This window comes from Onychostoma macrolepis, chromosome 07 (assembly GCF_012432095.1).
Source record: "Onychostoma macrolepis isolate SWU-2019 chromosome 07, ASM1243209v1, whole genome shotgun sequence".
In the NCBI taxonomy this organism is placed as follows: Eukaryota; Metazoa; Chordata; class Actinopteri; order Cypriniformes; family Cyprinidae; genus Onychostoma; species Onychostoma macrolepis.
In genome coordinates, this window is record NC_081161.1 from 1,319,891 (window position 1) to 1,335,660 (window position 15,770).

The 15,770-nt window shown below is 38.9% G+C and overlaps 4 protein-coding genes across 6 annotated transcripts; all 4 read left to right on the forward strand.

Moving 5' to 3' along the window:
- The first annotated feature begins 356 nt into the window (after positions 1-356).
- On the forward strand, positions 357-938 carry LOC131543480 (histone H3). Its single transcript, XM_058780863.1, has one exon. It carries the CDS (start codon positions 403-405, stop codon positions 811-813), a length of 411 nt encoding a protein of 136 aa, XP_058636846.1. The 5' UTR covers positions 357-402; the 3' UTR covers positions 814-938.
- A 3,341-nt stretch (positions 939-4,279) lies between these two features.
- On the forward strand, positions 4,280-4,685 carry LOC131543499 (histone H4). The gene has a single exon (XM_058780884.1). It carries the CDS (start codon positions 4,330-4,332, stop codon positions 4,639-4,641), a length of 312 nt encoding a protein of 103 aa, XP_058636867.1. The 5' UTR covers positions 4,280-4,329; the 3' UTR covers positions 4,642-4,685.
- Positions 4,686-6,277: 1,592 nt separating this feature from the next.
- LOC131543488 (histone H2B 1/2-like) lies at positions 6,278-6,706 on the forward strand. Its single transcript, XM_058780873.1, has one exon. The coding sequence runs from the start codon at positions 6,284-6,286 to the stop codon at positions 6,656-6,658; it is 375 nt and encodes a 124-aa protein (XP_058636856.1). The 5' UTR covers positions 6,278-6,283; the 3' UTR covers positions 6,659-6,706.
- A 434-nt stretch (positions 6,707-7,140) lies between these two features.
- On the forward strand, positions 7,141-12,302 carry LOC131543471 (caspase activity and apoptosis inhibitor 1). 3 transcript variants are annotated; one of them, XM_058780851.1, is made up of 6 exons: positions 7,141-7,297; positions 9,290-9,460; positions 10,898-10,982; positions 11,113-11,161; positions 11,239-11,303; positions 11,378-12,302. In XM_058780851.1, the coding sequence occupies exons 1-6, from the start codon at positions 7,187-7,189 to the stop codon at positions 11,743-11,745; spliced, it is 849 nt and encodes a 282-aa protein (XP_058636834.1). In that variant the 5' UTR covers positions 7,141-7,186; the 3' UTR covers positions 11,746-12,302. The 3 variants fall into 3 exon arrangements, with proteins under 3 accessions (XP_058636834.1, XP_058636836.1, XP_058636835.1); XM_058780852.1 differs by having other exon boundaries at positions 7,142-7,297; positions 9,308-9,460; XM_058780853.1 differs by lacking the exons at positions 11,113-11,161; positions 11,239-11,303.
- Positions 12,303-15,770: the final 3,468 nt, after the last annotated feature.

Sequence of the window (15,770 nt, forward strand, 5' to 3'; positions counted from 1 at the left end):
CCATATTGCACATTTTATACTGCTGCCTTGTGGATTAAGTTTAAAAAGAGCCTACGTGAGCTTTATGTTGCTCACAGTGACTGTATGAGGATCCTGATGGAGCATCTGTTCTGTAAGACAAAAGTACAGTGAGTTCAGGCTTTAATGAAGTTTTATGAATGAATGACTAAAGTAATAAACAGAACAAAGCATTTTGAGCGGGAAACACAAACCGCTCGTTTAAAAACAGAAGCTGCGCAGTCATTGGCTAGCAGTGAGCAGACGTCACACATCAGCCAATCACAAGCCAAACCTCTATGACATCATAAGCTCGTGACCCTATGAGGGTTTAAAAGCAGACGCGGAACAGAGAGCGGTATATTCTCTACGTACTCGGAGCAGAGGAAGAGGTTAATCTTCGCGATGGCAAGAACCAAGCAGACGGCTCGTAAATCCACCGGCGGCAAAGCCCCGAGGAAGCAGCTCGCTACTAAAGCCGCCCGGAAGAGCGCCCCAGCCACCGGCGGCGTCAAGAAGCCCCACCGTTACAGGCCCGGGACCGTGGCTCTCCGAGAGATCCGCCGTTATCAGAAGTCCACCGAGCTGCTGATCCGCAAACTGCCTTTCCAGCGCTTGGTGCGAGAAATCGCGCAGGATTTCAAGACGGACCTGCGCTTCCAGAGCTCCGCCGTCATGGCCCTGCAGGAGGCAAGCGAGGCTTATTTGGTCGGTCTGTTTGAGGACACCAACCTGTGCGCCATCCACGCCAAGAGAGTCACCATCATGCCCAAAGACATCCAGCTGGCGCGCCGCATCCGCGGAGAGCGCGCTTAAACCCGCCGCTGCAGCCGCACCCCAAAGGCTCTTTTAAGAGCCACCAACACCGCACTGAACGAGACCGTTTCCACTGTATCTGAACCCAAATATAACTTATAGCAAGTACAATTGCGCTCACGAGCTTAATGAATGTAGTCTGGGTCTTATCTTGTGCCATTTTATTTATTTTAGTTCCTTATCACAAAGGTTATGTGTGTGTGTATTATATGTGCTCAAATGTATTCATACCCTTGGTTTGGCAAATATAAACAATGGCTGTGAAAGTAAATCTACCATTTATTTAAAACTAAACCACTTTGGTCATGAATATTCATACCCTTTTATTCAATAATTTCTGCAATCTCCTTTTGCTAAAATAACAGCTGAGTTTTCTCTTTAATGTCTGATGAGTTCAGAGAACACGAGACCCTTCCTTCATCCAGAATCTCTCCAGATCCTTCAGATTCACAGCTGTATGCTGCTGCTTCTCTTCAGTTCGCTCCACTCGTCTCAGGTCATCAGGCTCATCGTATTAATATTCATAAGAACAGTTTTAATGTGTTATATTTACGTATTTGTGGTTATAGCTTTTATGAGTAGGATGATTTATAACACCGTGAACATGTTGCATCCACTTGTTACAATGGATTACATTTCTCGTAATTTTATTGTATTATAAGTCTCATATCTTGCCATCGTTCTTATGCTATTTTACTTAAAGCAATCAAAGACCACTTATAAGAATAGTAATAATAATAGTAATATTTTTATTCTCTCAAACAGCCATAAGATCAGATCAGATGAATGTGTGAAAGTATTTTTACTATAATTTGTTATTATGATTATTTATAAAACGATAAGTTTTTTAAATTTATTTATTTTTTTATTTTTTTTATAATGCATTACACATTCATTATAATGCCTTAAGAATACCATCATAATGTATTATAAAAATGTTCTTCATAGAAAGTGATAGCATGGAGAGTCATGGAAAGCTTTTATTGGTATTTAATAGAATGAAGCCATGAGTCTGAACAAGATATCCAGGATCTCTGCAGAAAAATAGGCCCACAACATTACAGATCCAGCTGTGTATTTCATCGTACAGATGGGGTAACCGTTAAAAAAGTGCTTTTTACTGTAAAAAAACGCATAGACTGTAAAAAACATGGACGTAGTGTCCGTGACGTCACTCGTAGGTTTCTGAAGAGCATTTTTGAAGCCTAAAGTGGGCGGAGCCGACCGCCGCCATCTTGGCAGCGCGTCACCGAGCGCCACTCCCGGATACTCGAAAATGGGCAAAAGGCGGACGTGGGTGAAGCTGAGGTGCCTGGTTGCAGTGCTGCCATGCAAAGACAAAACACCATAACTGCTTTTGGTCTAAAATGAGTCATTGATCATTTTGGGACGTTATGACCTCCTTTAACATGTGTATATAAGTATCATGGGGAAAAGGCAAATGCCGTGACAGCGTATCACACGTAAAATCAATAACTGTTTGCAATTAAATCCTTTTTCTATCTTTTCTTGTAACTCGTGAATTTTAAAATCTATTGCAATGAACTTCATCGGAGATGTTTAATTCACAATAATTCTGAGCACTTTAAGTCGTTATTTTAATTCAGTTTGATGTAAAAACAAGGCTATCTTGCATCCTTTAATGTTAGTTAGCAAACATTGCAAATAAATCGGTTCCAAACTGGTATCCACCCGTGTTTAACTTTTTGTCTGGTTGTTATGGTCAGAAAAAAAAAAAGAAAAAAAGAATCACATTACTAGATGTTATAGTAATGTTATATGCCAGTGATTACTAGATTTTATCCAGATGTTACTATAATGATTCTGTAAATGGTGATCAGAACCCAAATATTGTTTATAATGTGGAAGTTACTGCCTTTTGCCTTGGCGTGACATCTCAGTTTTTGCAGACAGTGCAGAGTACAATATCAATATAGGCTATAGCGGTAAAAATCAAGTTTGAGATCATTTTATTATAGCGTCTAATTTCCAGATTCCCAGTGTCCTACCTATAATTCATTTTTCTGTACAAATACAAATCTTTAAAGCCAGTTTTCCAAGTTTCACGCTCTGGAGCAGAGCCGCAATCCACCTGTCACTCAAGTGGCCACGCCCTTAATTATGCAGGCTTAATATAATTTAAACGGATGAGTTATAAAAAAAAAAATCACCCCCCTCACAGTTGTCATGAAGGGCAAAATTATCTATATATATCAAAATAATTTTTTGCACCAGGCTGTAAACTGTTTTTGTCTGCTGTAAAGGTGGGCATTTTAACATGGAGAGTCTATGGGATTGACTCCCTTTTGCAACCAGCCTCCAGCGGCCAGGCGATGAATTGCAGTTTTAGTTATTGCCAGTTATTTTCAGATGAACCCAGAATACAAACACAAATTAAATGGTGTCCCATAGAAAACCATTACAAAACACAGAACCATTTAATGCATTACGTTCATATTCCAGGCTCATCTGCTTGCCTATATAAATTAAGCATATTCAATAAGGCGTGTACTAAATTTGTTCTTTTAATATCTTCTAATATCTTGTAAAATATATTTTAATATCTTATGCATATACTATGGACTGCAATTGGCCAAAACTTGCATTCTGTCCACATATTTTGTTTTATTCTTTTGAGAGGTGATCTGAATATTTGGCTTTCTGATCCCAAAACTGTTTTCTGCAGTTCTCTATCTGTGATCCCTGAGAGTCTTTAGCCACTCAAACTCTCCTCCTCACCTTGCTTTAAGACAAAATAGACCCACGTCCTCTTCCAGGCAGATTTGTAACATTGTCTGTTGATTGGAATTTTTTAATTATTGCCCTGATGGTGGAAATGGGAATTTGCAATGATTTAGCTCTTTTCTTACACTTTCTAATTTGTGAAGTTCAACAATGAATTTGGCCTTTGTGTTCCCTCATATTTATATTCTTGTGAATCAGGAAGCCAAGGCTGGATAACTTCATGTTCCTACTAGCCCCCTTAAAATGAAATAAAATAAAATAATAAAATAAAATAAAAAATATATTTTTTAATGAAATATCAAATGGATAAACAATGCATATTTATTTTCACAGCCTTCTTTGATCACATTTACGAAGGGTATGGATAATTTTGAGCACAACTGTATATATATACACACAAAATGCTGGTGAATATGATAACAGTAAATGCACGTAATTGCTTGCGGTTCTATACAAAGATAATGATGATCTGCAAGTCGCTGGTCTGTCAAAGGCGTACATTTAAATATTATTTAGATATTATGCAATAAAGTATATTTGTCAAATTAATCTTATAAAACATGCATTTTAATACGAAACAATGCACAAACATTGTTAGATCAGGGTTGGGGTTAAACCACATCTCGTGCTGGAACTAGCGGGGGAGGGGCGAGTCATGTGACGCGGAGCTGGTTTCAGTTAGGTCCTGTAAGCAACTGTAAAAGGCCTTCCTGGAGCACTTGCGCCTTATTCTTATTCGTCGCTTAGATTGAAACAAGAAGCATCTGAATCATGTCTGGAAGAGGCAAAGGCGGGAAAGGACTCGGGAAAGGAGGCGCTAAGCGTCACCGGAAAGTGCTGCGCGATAACATCCAGGGAATCACCAAACCCGCCATTCGTCGTCTGGCGCGCCGCGGCGGCGTCAAGCGCATCTCCGGTCTGATCTACGAGGAGACCCGCGGGGTGTTGAAGGTGTTCCTGGAGAACGTTATCCGCGACGCCGTCACCTACACCGAGCACGCCAAGAGAAAGACCGTCACCGCCATGGACGTCGTGTACGCGCTCAAACGACAGGGACGCACCTTGTACGGCTTCGGAGGATAAACGCCTTCAATCAGAACAAACCCAACGGCTCTTTTAAGAGCCACCCACACCGACACAGAAAGAGCTCATGTTGCTGGTTTATGCTGGAGATGAAAATACAAAAAATACACAACGTTTGTGCATAAACAGTGTTAGGCAGTTACTAGTAATTTGGATACTGTAAATACTATTTGCAGTAAATAGTGTAACTAAGTGCTAAAAAGATGAGTTGCTTTAACTTACATAAAACAGCTTAGTTACTTCTGATGCCTGAACCCCGCTGATTTAAAATCTAACAATCAAATAATTTCTAGCTTGATTTTCATAATTCACACATGTGTGTGATGTGCAGCAGGCAAGCTTGGAATATGGAAAAGCTTACATTCAGCAGATAGAAATATTGCATTATATTGATTTTGTCAGGGAAAAAAAGGCTTTACGTTAGTCTGGCATTACATCCCTCTGATCAGCATGTGGTACGTTATATTAATTAAAAATATTTTTGGAAAATTAAACCGTTCCTTACAAACTCATGTGATTTGATAAAATACATAACGAAATTTAATCGCATATGGGTTCCGGAAAAATTACTTCAAGCTACACATAAATACAACACTTCTTCTTGAATGTCGCTGTCAGTCACTATTGAGTGTTTGTAATAACTTCTGACTGCGATCCGATGTGGATTTTGGTCAAATGAGGCAGAAATATGTTGTTAGTAACATTCTGGAAGAATTTTATCTGGAAGTTACACAGTTACAACTTCTGTGGGGCGTGAAGAAAAAGTAATGTAACTAGTAGTGTAACTAATTACTGTTGCCAGAAAGTAATAAGTAAAGTAACAATATAACTTGTGAAAGGAGTAACTAGTAATGCGTAATATATTACAATATTTGAGTAACTTGCCCAACACTGTATATAAACCTGTTATAGAAAGTGAAACTAGTTTAATGTTGGTGTGTGTATTGTACCGAGAATATCCGTGTTTCTGCCGAAAACTGAAGTTTTTAAAAACTAAAGTTTAAAAAAAAAAAAAGCTTGTATTACTAAGTTCCTCGAATCTGAAAACACACCTGTTAATAAAGCTCTTACTCATTCTGATCCTGATGTTGGAGCTCGTATAAAGTCAGGTGTTTGAGGCACACAATCAAAGCATGTCTTTTTGCATTATACAGCGTCCTGATTCGCTTTTTTTAGCTGGTTCTTTGAATTTAAGTTATTTATAAAAAACAAATACATGAGATGGCGGTGATACTTAAGTTAGAGCAGAAGTAAAATTGGCGGGACAGTAGAGGAAAATAAAGTGTTTAATAATTATTTATCTTTTCTCCAAACTATTTCAATCGGTCTATAAGGGTTTATATGATATTTGAGGCCCATTTGTTATTAAAAAAAAGAGCGGGAATTAAAACAGAGGAAGCTCAGTGGTGGGGGCTGATGTCGCTCAAACATGGAACGATGGGCGGGGCTATCATTTCACCGCCTGTGATTGGCCCTCGTTCCTCTCGAGGTACTTGGATTTGTCCAATCACGGTCGAGTTTATGGGTGTGGTCTGTGGAAACACGCAATCAGAAGCCTCCACATCTCTGTGTAAATTAGCATAGGTGAGTGAATAAACGGCTCTGTGCGGCTCTTTCTAATCATCGTCTTGTCAGCAGCATCATGCCTGAACCAGCGAAGTCCGCGCCTAAGAAGGGCTCCAAGAAGGCCGTCACAAAGACCGCGGGGAAGGGAGGAAAGAAGCGCAGAAAGACCAGGAAGGAGAGCTACGCTATCTACATCTACAAGGTGATGAAGCAGGTTCATCCCGACACCGGGATCTCTTCCAAGGCGATGGGGATCATGAACTCTTTCGTCAACGACATCTTCGAGCGCATCGCCGGTGAAGCGTCTCGTCTCGCTCACTACAACAAGCGCTCCACCATCACTTCCAGAGAGATCCAGACCGCCGTGCGTCTGCTGCTGCCCGGGGAGCTGGCCAAACACGCCGTGTCTGAGGGCACCAAGGCCGTCACCAAGTACACCAGCTCCAAGTAGAGCAGCCTGAGGCTGTTAAACACCCCCAAAGGCTCTTTTAAGAGCCACCCATCTACTCTTTAAAGAGCGAGTTTGTGTAGTGTGATGTTTCTGTAATTGAAGGTATATAACGCTAATAGTTGTATTTGGTGTGCATTTAATGCTTATGTGGGGATTTACAATAATGCAATTGATGGCGCAAAATTAATACAAAACGTATTGTTTTATTTCTTGTTCAGCATATTAAGCATTAAACTGGAATCAACATATGTCTGAGGTGAGATCTATTTTTATGTATGTATCTCATATTTGATGGTCAGTCAAACAAATGCCTGGATCTCAACTTTTTTTTTTCGGTATAAAGAGCTGTTTGTAGAACACAAAAAATAAACTTTATTTGAAAAGCTGACAATGAGGGTAAAAAAAGTCTATTTAACGTTTATTTTTATTTTGTTTTTCAAATAATGGGTTGTGCCAAAATGTGGCGTTTTGTATTCTGGTTGGACTTGTTTTTTGACGTCACTGACGTGCGACGGCGCTGCTGCAGAGATGGAAAGATGCAGGAGGGAAAGAAAAGGGAGAGAAAAGAAACGATGGCACTCTGATCGAGAACACAGCGATGGAGAGATGAAGAGGAGGAATACTGAGTCCAGCTCGGAGGTGAGAGAGACGGGTTTATTGAAAGAACTGTGAGCGATTATTATAATAGTAATCCCTGCTGCTGCAAACATCGCTAATTAAAGCCCGCTGTGGAAGGATTAGAAAGAAAACCTAGCGTTTGTTTTCCTCTTGAAAATTCGCTGAACATTGCATATAGTAGTCACAGTCTCTCAGTGAAACACCTTATACATCAATAAAAAAGAAAACCATGGTAATGTATGACCTTTAGGGTCTCTGCAATCTTTTGAGTGCTGTGAAAAACACTAAAACCTTATCCACCTTTTTCTTCAACGCGGAAGTAAGCCTGGGTGAGACTTCCGGTTCATTAGCAGTTATAGGTAAATGAGGAGAATAACAACGTGCAGTAAACCTTAAAACTGTTTGAACTACAAACCAGTGTGTTCATAATTAAAATAATACATTAAAATAATAATATAAGACACTAATTTTCAACATCAAGCAGCAAAACGAACTGTTTTGTAGAGCTAAAAATAGCTGGATGCGGATGAGACCGGAAGCTAGACCCATAGAATTTACAAATGGCTGCGCCCATTTTTACGTCAAGCAAAAGGTGCATAATAAAGCTTAATATTGACTTTATTGTTGTTGATTTATATCATTATTTATATTATTTCATTTGTCCAACTTAAAAATGAATTAGATTGTTATAAAGGTGGCTCACATTTGCAAAATTTTGGCAAATAAGTCACTTTCAAAGCAAGCATCTTCTGTGTATCAGCGCCGTGAATTCACATTATCAAATCTGTGTTGGGAAATGTTTTCTGCAAAGCGATACATGTGATCGCACCTTTAATCAGGTTTCAGAGGTGGCCATTCAACTGAGACTGCAATACTGAAGCCTTGTGGATTGCAAAAGCTGATTCCAAATCATCACTTCTCATTCGGTTGGATCTATCTGCCGCTTTTGATTGTGTTTGTAGTCATCAGATCCCCATCACTGGGCATCACAGGGGTTCCACTTTGCTGGTTTGAATCCTATCTCACTGGTAGGTCTTTCAGGGTGGCCTGGGGAGGGGAGGTATCCAAAACACATCAGCTGGTTAATGGGGTTCCTCAAGGATCGGTTCTTGGACCCCTCCTCTTCTCCACATACACTACGTCACTGGGTCCCATCATACAGGCACATGGCTTCTCCTGCCACTGCTATGCTGATGACACACAGCTCTATCTCTCTTTTCAACCAGATGATCCAACGGTAGCTGCACATATATCAGGCTGCCTGGCGGACCTCTCGGCATGGATGAAAGAACATCACCGACAGCTCAACCTGGCAAAGACTGAGCTTCTTGTCTTCCTGCCACTCCAGCTCTACAGCATGATTTCACCATCCAGATAGGTTCTTCTACAATTACCCCATCAACTTCGGTCAGAAACCTTGGTGTAATCTTCGATGACCAGCTGACCTTCAAAGACCACAATGCAAAGACTGCTCGATCTTGCAGGTTTGCACTACACAACATCAGAAAGATCAGGCCCTTTCTGACGGAGCATGCTGCACAACTTCTTGTCCAGGCCCTTGTCACTTCTAGGCTGGACTACTGCAATGCTCTTCTGGCTGGATTTCCATCAAACACAATCAAACCTCTACAAATGATTCAGAATGCAGCGGCACGACTGGTCTTCAACGAGCCCATGTTACACCTCTCTTTATCTCTTTGTGCTGGCTCCCGGTCGCAGCTCGCATTAAGTTCAAGGCATTGATGGTTGCATATAGAACAACCACAAGCTCAGCACGCGCCTACTTCCACTCACTGTTAAGAATCTACATCCCCTCCAGAAGTCTGAGATCTGCTAGTGAGTGACGCCTCAAGTCGCTCTGGATAAAAAGTGTCTTCTAAATTAATACATGTAAATGTGACCTTTACTCTGGGTTTTAAATCATGTTAATTAATTGTTACATTGTGTTATTTAGGTCGGTGTCTGGCAAGCTTTAATTTTTACTGTGTGTGTAATTTCTGCTAAATTTGAAAGGAGCCGGCGGTCCCTCAGGAGCCCAGTGATCTGGAGGAGGGAGGACTGGACCTGAACAAGATCTTCAGACCCATCAGCTCCTACATGCAGGACCGCAAGGAGATGCTGGAGCAGTGTTTGCATGTGCTGGGAGAGAATAAACTCAAACACATGCTTCCGGACGAACTGAAGGTACATTCATAATCACACCGCCGCAGCATGCGACTTCAGATGAACACTGATGGTGTTACTTAATTTGAATTAAATAGAAGTCTCAGTTCTATTTAAAGGGAAACATAAGTCTAATTCTGTGTGCTGTTGTTCGTATTGACAGTCTGTTTTGTCCGTTATCTAGAATATCTGATGGTTGCCTTGCTCTGTTGATGTCTGTGCATAAGCATTTTTCCCATTGGCAAGGAACTGCCATTATATTGTGGCACTAATATCAGCTCGATTTGTCACATCCGTGAAAAATCCATGATGCAGGAGTCAGTAGTACATGTAATGCATTAATAACACACCATTAAATATGGATTGATTTATAGTCTAGTTTGGAAACAGATCCTTTTTAAAAGCAGATTATTCAGAGTATATTGTGCTTTTTCTTTGACAGCATGGAAATAATTGCATGTCACTCTATCAGAAGATTCATATACACTATATTGCCAAAAGTATTGGCACCCCCTTCTAATGAACAGGTTTGACTACTTTAGTCATTTCTAATTAAACACCAATGACTTGTTCATATGGGATACAGTCATTTTAGACACTTCCAAAACTGTTGCAACAGAGATGGAAATACAATTTTTAAATACGTGAATTATGTTTCCATCTTTGTTGCCACACTTTTGGAAGTGCCTTTTTCTGTTCTAAAGAAGGCGGTATGCCAATACTTTTGTCCATATAGTGTATGTACAAGTCATTGGTGTTTGGAAAATAATTTTTGGCTCAAGATCTGCATTTAAAGTCACACCAGAGGTGTTCAGTTTGGATTAGGACTTGGCTTTCTGCAGACCAGTCAAGTTCTTCCACACTGACTAAATCAATCATTTCTATTTGAACCTTGCCTTATACACAGAGGCATTGTCATGTTAGAATAGAAAAGGGTCCTGTCCAAACTGTTGCTTTAAAATTAGAAGCACACAATTCCCTATAATATCATTATATGCTTAAACATTAAGATTTGTACTCATGGAAATTACTAAAGTAGTCCAACCTGTTCATTAGAAGGGGGTGCCAATACTTTTGGCAATATAGTGTATTATTGTGGAAGAAGCTCAAAGTGTCCAACCGAAGAAAACACTGGTAATGGTAACAAAACCATTATTAATCAGATGTCAATTTATGGAGTCAGCTTCTGTGTTGTTCTCTCAAAAATGTTAATTAAACATTCAAGTTTATATTGAAAACAGCAGGACAGTCTCAGCTGATCTCTCCTTTCACTTTCACTCCTTTATCTGAACATACCAACTCATCTGAGTAACTAACGCACAGCACGCAAATACTACAAATACAGATTTACACAATTAAGTTAATTTTTTTTAACACGTTAAGTAATTTAAAGTTTCTCCTGGTGAGGTCACGTGTTAGCTGGAGGGTTTTGTAATAAAGGGCTGTTGTTTCCCGCAGGACTGTTCGTTTAGTGAGATTAAGGATCTGTGCTGGGATCAGCTGCAGCAGCTCTCTGAGATTCATCTGCTGGAGATTCTGGAGGGTAAATCTCAAATTCATCTTCAATCTGTGTCTGAACAAACTAATAAAACACTGTTCGTTCTCTTTTCATCGAGTCCCACTGGTGTCTCTGTATCATTGATTAGGGGTTTATTATGTGTTTGTTTGTAAAGGTAAAGAGTTATCAGCCGAACCTGAAGATAAAATCCTTCCTGACAGTCAGTAAGTCAGAGCTCTCTGAATTATTAAAATCAAACTTATTATTGAGCTTTTAATAATGTGTTGATTAATATTTAAAGGCAGGACAGTAACGTGGACTCCACTTCATCTCTGAGAGAAAACCCTGAAACAGAAGAAAAACAAAGTAAATAACTCATAGATTTAGATTATTATTTCTGAGTGTATTAATGAGTGAACGTGTGTGTGTGTGTGTGTCAGGCACAGGTTCAGGAGAAGACAGTGACGTTCTCAGCATCAACGCAGACATTGACGACAGTGACATCGAGGGTCATAAAGCGGTCAAAGCTGAAGAACCGGCGCTCGGAGAGGAAGCTGTGCCTCAGCCGGACGAGCCCAAAGCAGAGCTCCAGCACGACATCGACAGAAGCGTGAGTGAAATCCTGGCTCCGGCGTCTGGCTCTGAACACAACGATCTGAGGGAAGAGTCGCTGGAAAAACCAGCCGCTCCAGAAACAGAGAAGCAGCCGTCGACTCAGCAGCTGGAGCTACTGGAGCTGGAGATGAGAGCCAGAGCCATCAAAGCGCTCATGAAAGCCAGCGAGATCAAGAAACACACCAACCGCTGATCATTCAGCTCTAAACTACACAATCACTCCAAATATTCCTGTTTGCAACACACTTTTAGTTCATAATATTTCAGCAAATTCAGAAAATGGTTGATTTTGATATAATAAAATGTTGTTTTTTTTTTGTTTTTTAAGTGAAGAAAAATTACACATTTTTCAAAATATGTATAACAATAAAGTAGTTACTTTGCCATCCTTTTTTCCTAAATGTTTATTATGTTAAAATAATTTGTTTAACGACTTACGAGCAAACAGTTCAACATACAGAATTAGCAACATTAGAAATTAAAAACAGAAAACAGTAAAAATATTAATCTTGCGTTTTGATGAAAACTGTAACACATCACTGACTAATAATTGTTTGCGCCTTGTGCTATTTAGATAATTTGAAGGCGTGTAGGTTTGGAGTTCACCGACTACCTTTAGTAACCTTTAAAATGATCTGCCAGGTTTGATTAGAAAACACATGAATGTAAAAATATCCATCCATTCATCTTGAACACCCCGTTATTTTTAAGTGAAAATAAAAATAAATAGAATCTCATTTGCTGAGGCCACTGATCTTTGTTTTCTAATTCCAGATAAATAATTTATTTTAAGATTATAGCAGAAAATTAAATTGCAGTGTTTATATTCCACATTAATTAATATTGCATGTGCCTTGTGTATTGAATGCATCTTTTGTGTCCAAATTATTGTTGATCTCTGGTGAGAGAGAACTTTCAATTCCAGAGAAACAAAAATACCTGTCAGTCAAATGCACGGCAGGATTAATCTAAACTACAATCAGAATATTTCAGCTGCGTGAGATTAGTTGAGAGTTTTGGTGCCATTATTGATACAAATCTCACTTAGAATCAGGTGCAGTTAACTTTCTTTTTACATGAAAGAAAAGTAAACTGATTATCCTTACAATTTACAAAGTTTGCAAATATATATTCCGTTCTTGTCTCTTTATTTATTTATAAAGCACTTTATAAATGAACTGCCGGTTGATCCAAAGTGCTGTACAATGCAGCTAAAATAAAACAAATAAGAAAACAAAAAATATAAAAACACAATATAACAATACAATTGATATGGATAAAAGCTATTGACAAAAGATGTTGTTTTTTTTTTTTTTTAAGCAGGTATTTAAATACTGGCAAAGAGGGCGCAGCTCTAATAGAAGCTGGTAATTTGTTCCATAGACTAGGCCAGCGAGGCCTCGATCACCTCTGCAATGCAATCTCAATCTAGGCATAGAGAAGAGACCAAGATTACTGGATTTTAGGGACCTACAGTCATGGCCAAAAATATCGGCACCCTTGGTAAATATGATCAAAGAAGGCTCTGAAAATTAATCTGCATTGTTAATAATAAAAATTATATATATATATATAACCTTTCATTGGATAATAAGAATTTAAAATGGGGTGTATCATTATGAAATAAATGTTTTGTTTTGTTTTTTTTCTCACAATTACACACAATTATTAGCACCTCTAGAAATTCATATGAGTAAAATATCTCTGAAGTATATTCTCATTCATATTCACAATTTTGAGCACTCCAGGGTGATTGTGAACATGCAATTATCCAGCCATGGCTTCCTGTTCCACAGAAATATAAATAGGAAGGAAAACAAAGCCCAAATTCCCTTAATCATCATCACAATGAGAAAAACCAAAGAATATATTTCTGATGTGCAGCAAAAGATAATTGAGCTTCACAAATTAGTGAAGTGGCTTTAAGAAAAGAGCTGGAACAGTGAAAATTCCCATCTCCACCATCAGGACAATAATTAAGAATTTCCAATCAACATAAAATGTTATGAAACTGCCTGGAAGAGGATGTGTGTCTATATCGTCCTAATGCACGGTGAGAAGGAGACTTTGAGTGGCTAAAGACTCTCCAAGGACCACAGCTGGAGAATTGCAGAAAATAGTTGAGTCTCGGGGTCAAAAAACCTTTAAAAAAATTGTCAAACAGCACCTACATCAGCACATGTTGTTTGGGAGGGTTTCAAGAAAAATTATCCTCGCTCATCCAAAACAAACTCCAGCATTTTCAGTTATCAGACACGACTGGAACTTCAAATGGGACTGGCTTCTATGATCAGATTAAACTAAACAATGAGCTTTTTAGCAGCAAACACTCAAGATGGGTTTGGTGAACACAGGGATAAAAAGTACCCTATGTGTACAATAAAATATACTGCTGTATTTTTGATGTTGTGGGCCTATATTTCTGCTGGAGGTCCTGGACATCTTGTTTAGACACATGACATCATGGATTCTATCAAATAACAACAAAAATAAGTGACTGACTCTGGGCCATGTTTGGATCATCCAATCGTACAACAATCCAAACACAAACCTCAAAAACAAAAATGGGTCACTGAGCACAAAACCAATCCTCTGCTGGCCATTCCAGTCCTCTGACCTGAACCCTGTAGAACATGAGTGAACTGAAGAGAAGAAGCACCAACATGGAGCTGTGAATCTAAAGGGTCTGGAGTGAGTCTGGATGAAGGAATGGTCTCTGATCTCTTGTCAGGTGTCTCTAACCTCATCAGGCATTATAGGAGAACATCTAGAGCTGTTAAACGGGCAAATGAAGGGTGCCGTTAATTGTGACCAATGTGTATTAAAGAAAAACATTTACTTCATAATGATATTTCCCCCCATTTAAAATTTTTATTATCCAATGAAAGGTTAGATTTTTTTGTGATTTTTAAAAAATAAAAGATCAGAAGGATTAACAATGCAGATTAATTTTCACAGCCGCCTTTGATCATATTTACCAAGGGTGCCGATATTTTTGGCCATGACTGTATTTGGTTAATGGATAGAGATATGATGGGGCTTGATTATGCAGAGATTTAAAAACAAAAGTTACAATTTTAAAAATAATTCTAAATTTGACTGCTAACCAGTTTAGTGAAATAAGAATGGGCGAGATGTGATCGAACCTCCGTCTGCCTGTCAACAACCTTGCAGCAGCATTTTCGACCATCTGTAAACGCATTATAGAGGACTGACTTATACCATAGTATAGTGAATTACAGTAATCTAAACAGGATAGCACAAATAAGTGAATAATCTGTTCAAACTGTTTTACAGAGAATAAAGATTTGATTTTTGATAAACGCCTTAAGTGGAAGAAACTTAATTTAACCACTGCACTAATTTGTTTCTCAAAACCCAGGTTGCAATCAAAAAGAACACCAAGATTATTAGCACAGGGTGTAAAGTAGGAAGAGAGATGACCTCTCGCCATCTCGTTTAACACTAAAAGATTTTGCTTTAACCATATTTGTAACTTGTTTAGGCAATCCAACAGAGGTCCCAAGAGTTCTTTACTTTTATACTGCAAGGGAAAATACAGCTGAGTATCATCCGCGTATAAGTGGAAGGACACTCCATATTTCTCAAAGATAGCACCCATTGGTAGCATAAATATAGAAAATAAAACTGGGGCAAGATTTGAGCCCTGTGGCACCCCACAAGCAAGTGGGTGTGAGGACCAACTATGTTGGCCAATGGAAACACTAAAACTTGACTGACTGAAAAGACTGAAACCATTTCAGCACCATTCCCTGTAACCAAACACAGCTCTCCAGCCTGGAAATCAAGATATTATGGTCAACCATATCAAATGCAGAGCTTAAGTCTAAAAGCACCAAAGCCACAGCATTCCCTTTATCTGTTTCTAGTCAAATATAATTTACAACTTTTAAAAGTGCAGTTCCCATGCTGTGTTGAGACTTAAAACCCGATTGGAATTTTTCAAAAATATGATTTGACATCAAATGGGACTGCACCTGGGTTAACACAATTTCCTCAAGAATCTTAGAAAGAAATGGCAAGTTTAATATAGGCCTAAAATTATTAAAATTTGAAGAATCAATATTGGCCCTCTTTAATAACGGAGTTTCTGTAGCTGTTTTAGGCAGTCAGGAACAACCACAGTAATTAGACTAGTATTAAAAATAGTTAAAATATCATGTCCAACAGTATTGAAAATCTGTTTTAGAAATCTAG

Coding starts and splice junctions, on each gene's coding strand:
- LOC131543471 (XM_058780851.1), top strand. CDS start 7,187: ATGGAAAGATGCAGGAGGGAAAGAAAAGGGAGAGAAAAGAAACGATGG. Junction 10,983..11,112: donor TCTGCTGGAGATTCTGGAGG/GTAAATCTCAAA, acceptor TTGTTTGTAAAG/GTAAAGAGTTATCAGCCGAA. Junction 11,162..11,238: donor AAAATCCTTCCTGACAGTCA/GTAAGTCAGAGC, acceptor TAATATTTAAAG/GCAGGACAGTAACGTGGACT.
- LOC131543499 (XM_058780884.1), top strand. CDS start 4,330: ATGTCTGGAAGAGGCAAAGGCGGGAAAGGACTCGGGAAAGGAGGCGCT.
- LOC131543488 (XM_058780873.1), top strand. CDS start 6,284: ATGCCTGAACCAGCGAAGTCCGCGCCTAAGAAGGGCTCCAAGAAGGCC.
- LOC131543480 (XM_058780863.1), top strand. CDS start 403: ATGGCAAGAACCAAGCAGACGGCTCGTAAATCCACCGGCGGCAAAGCC.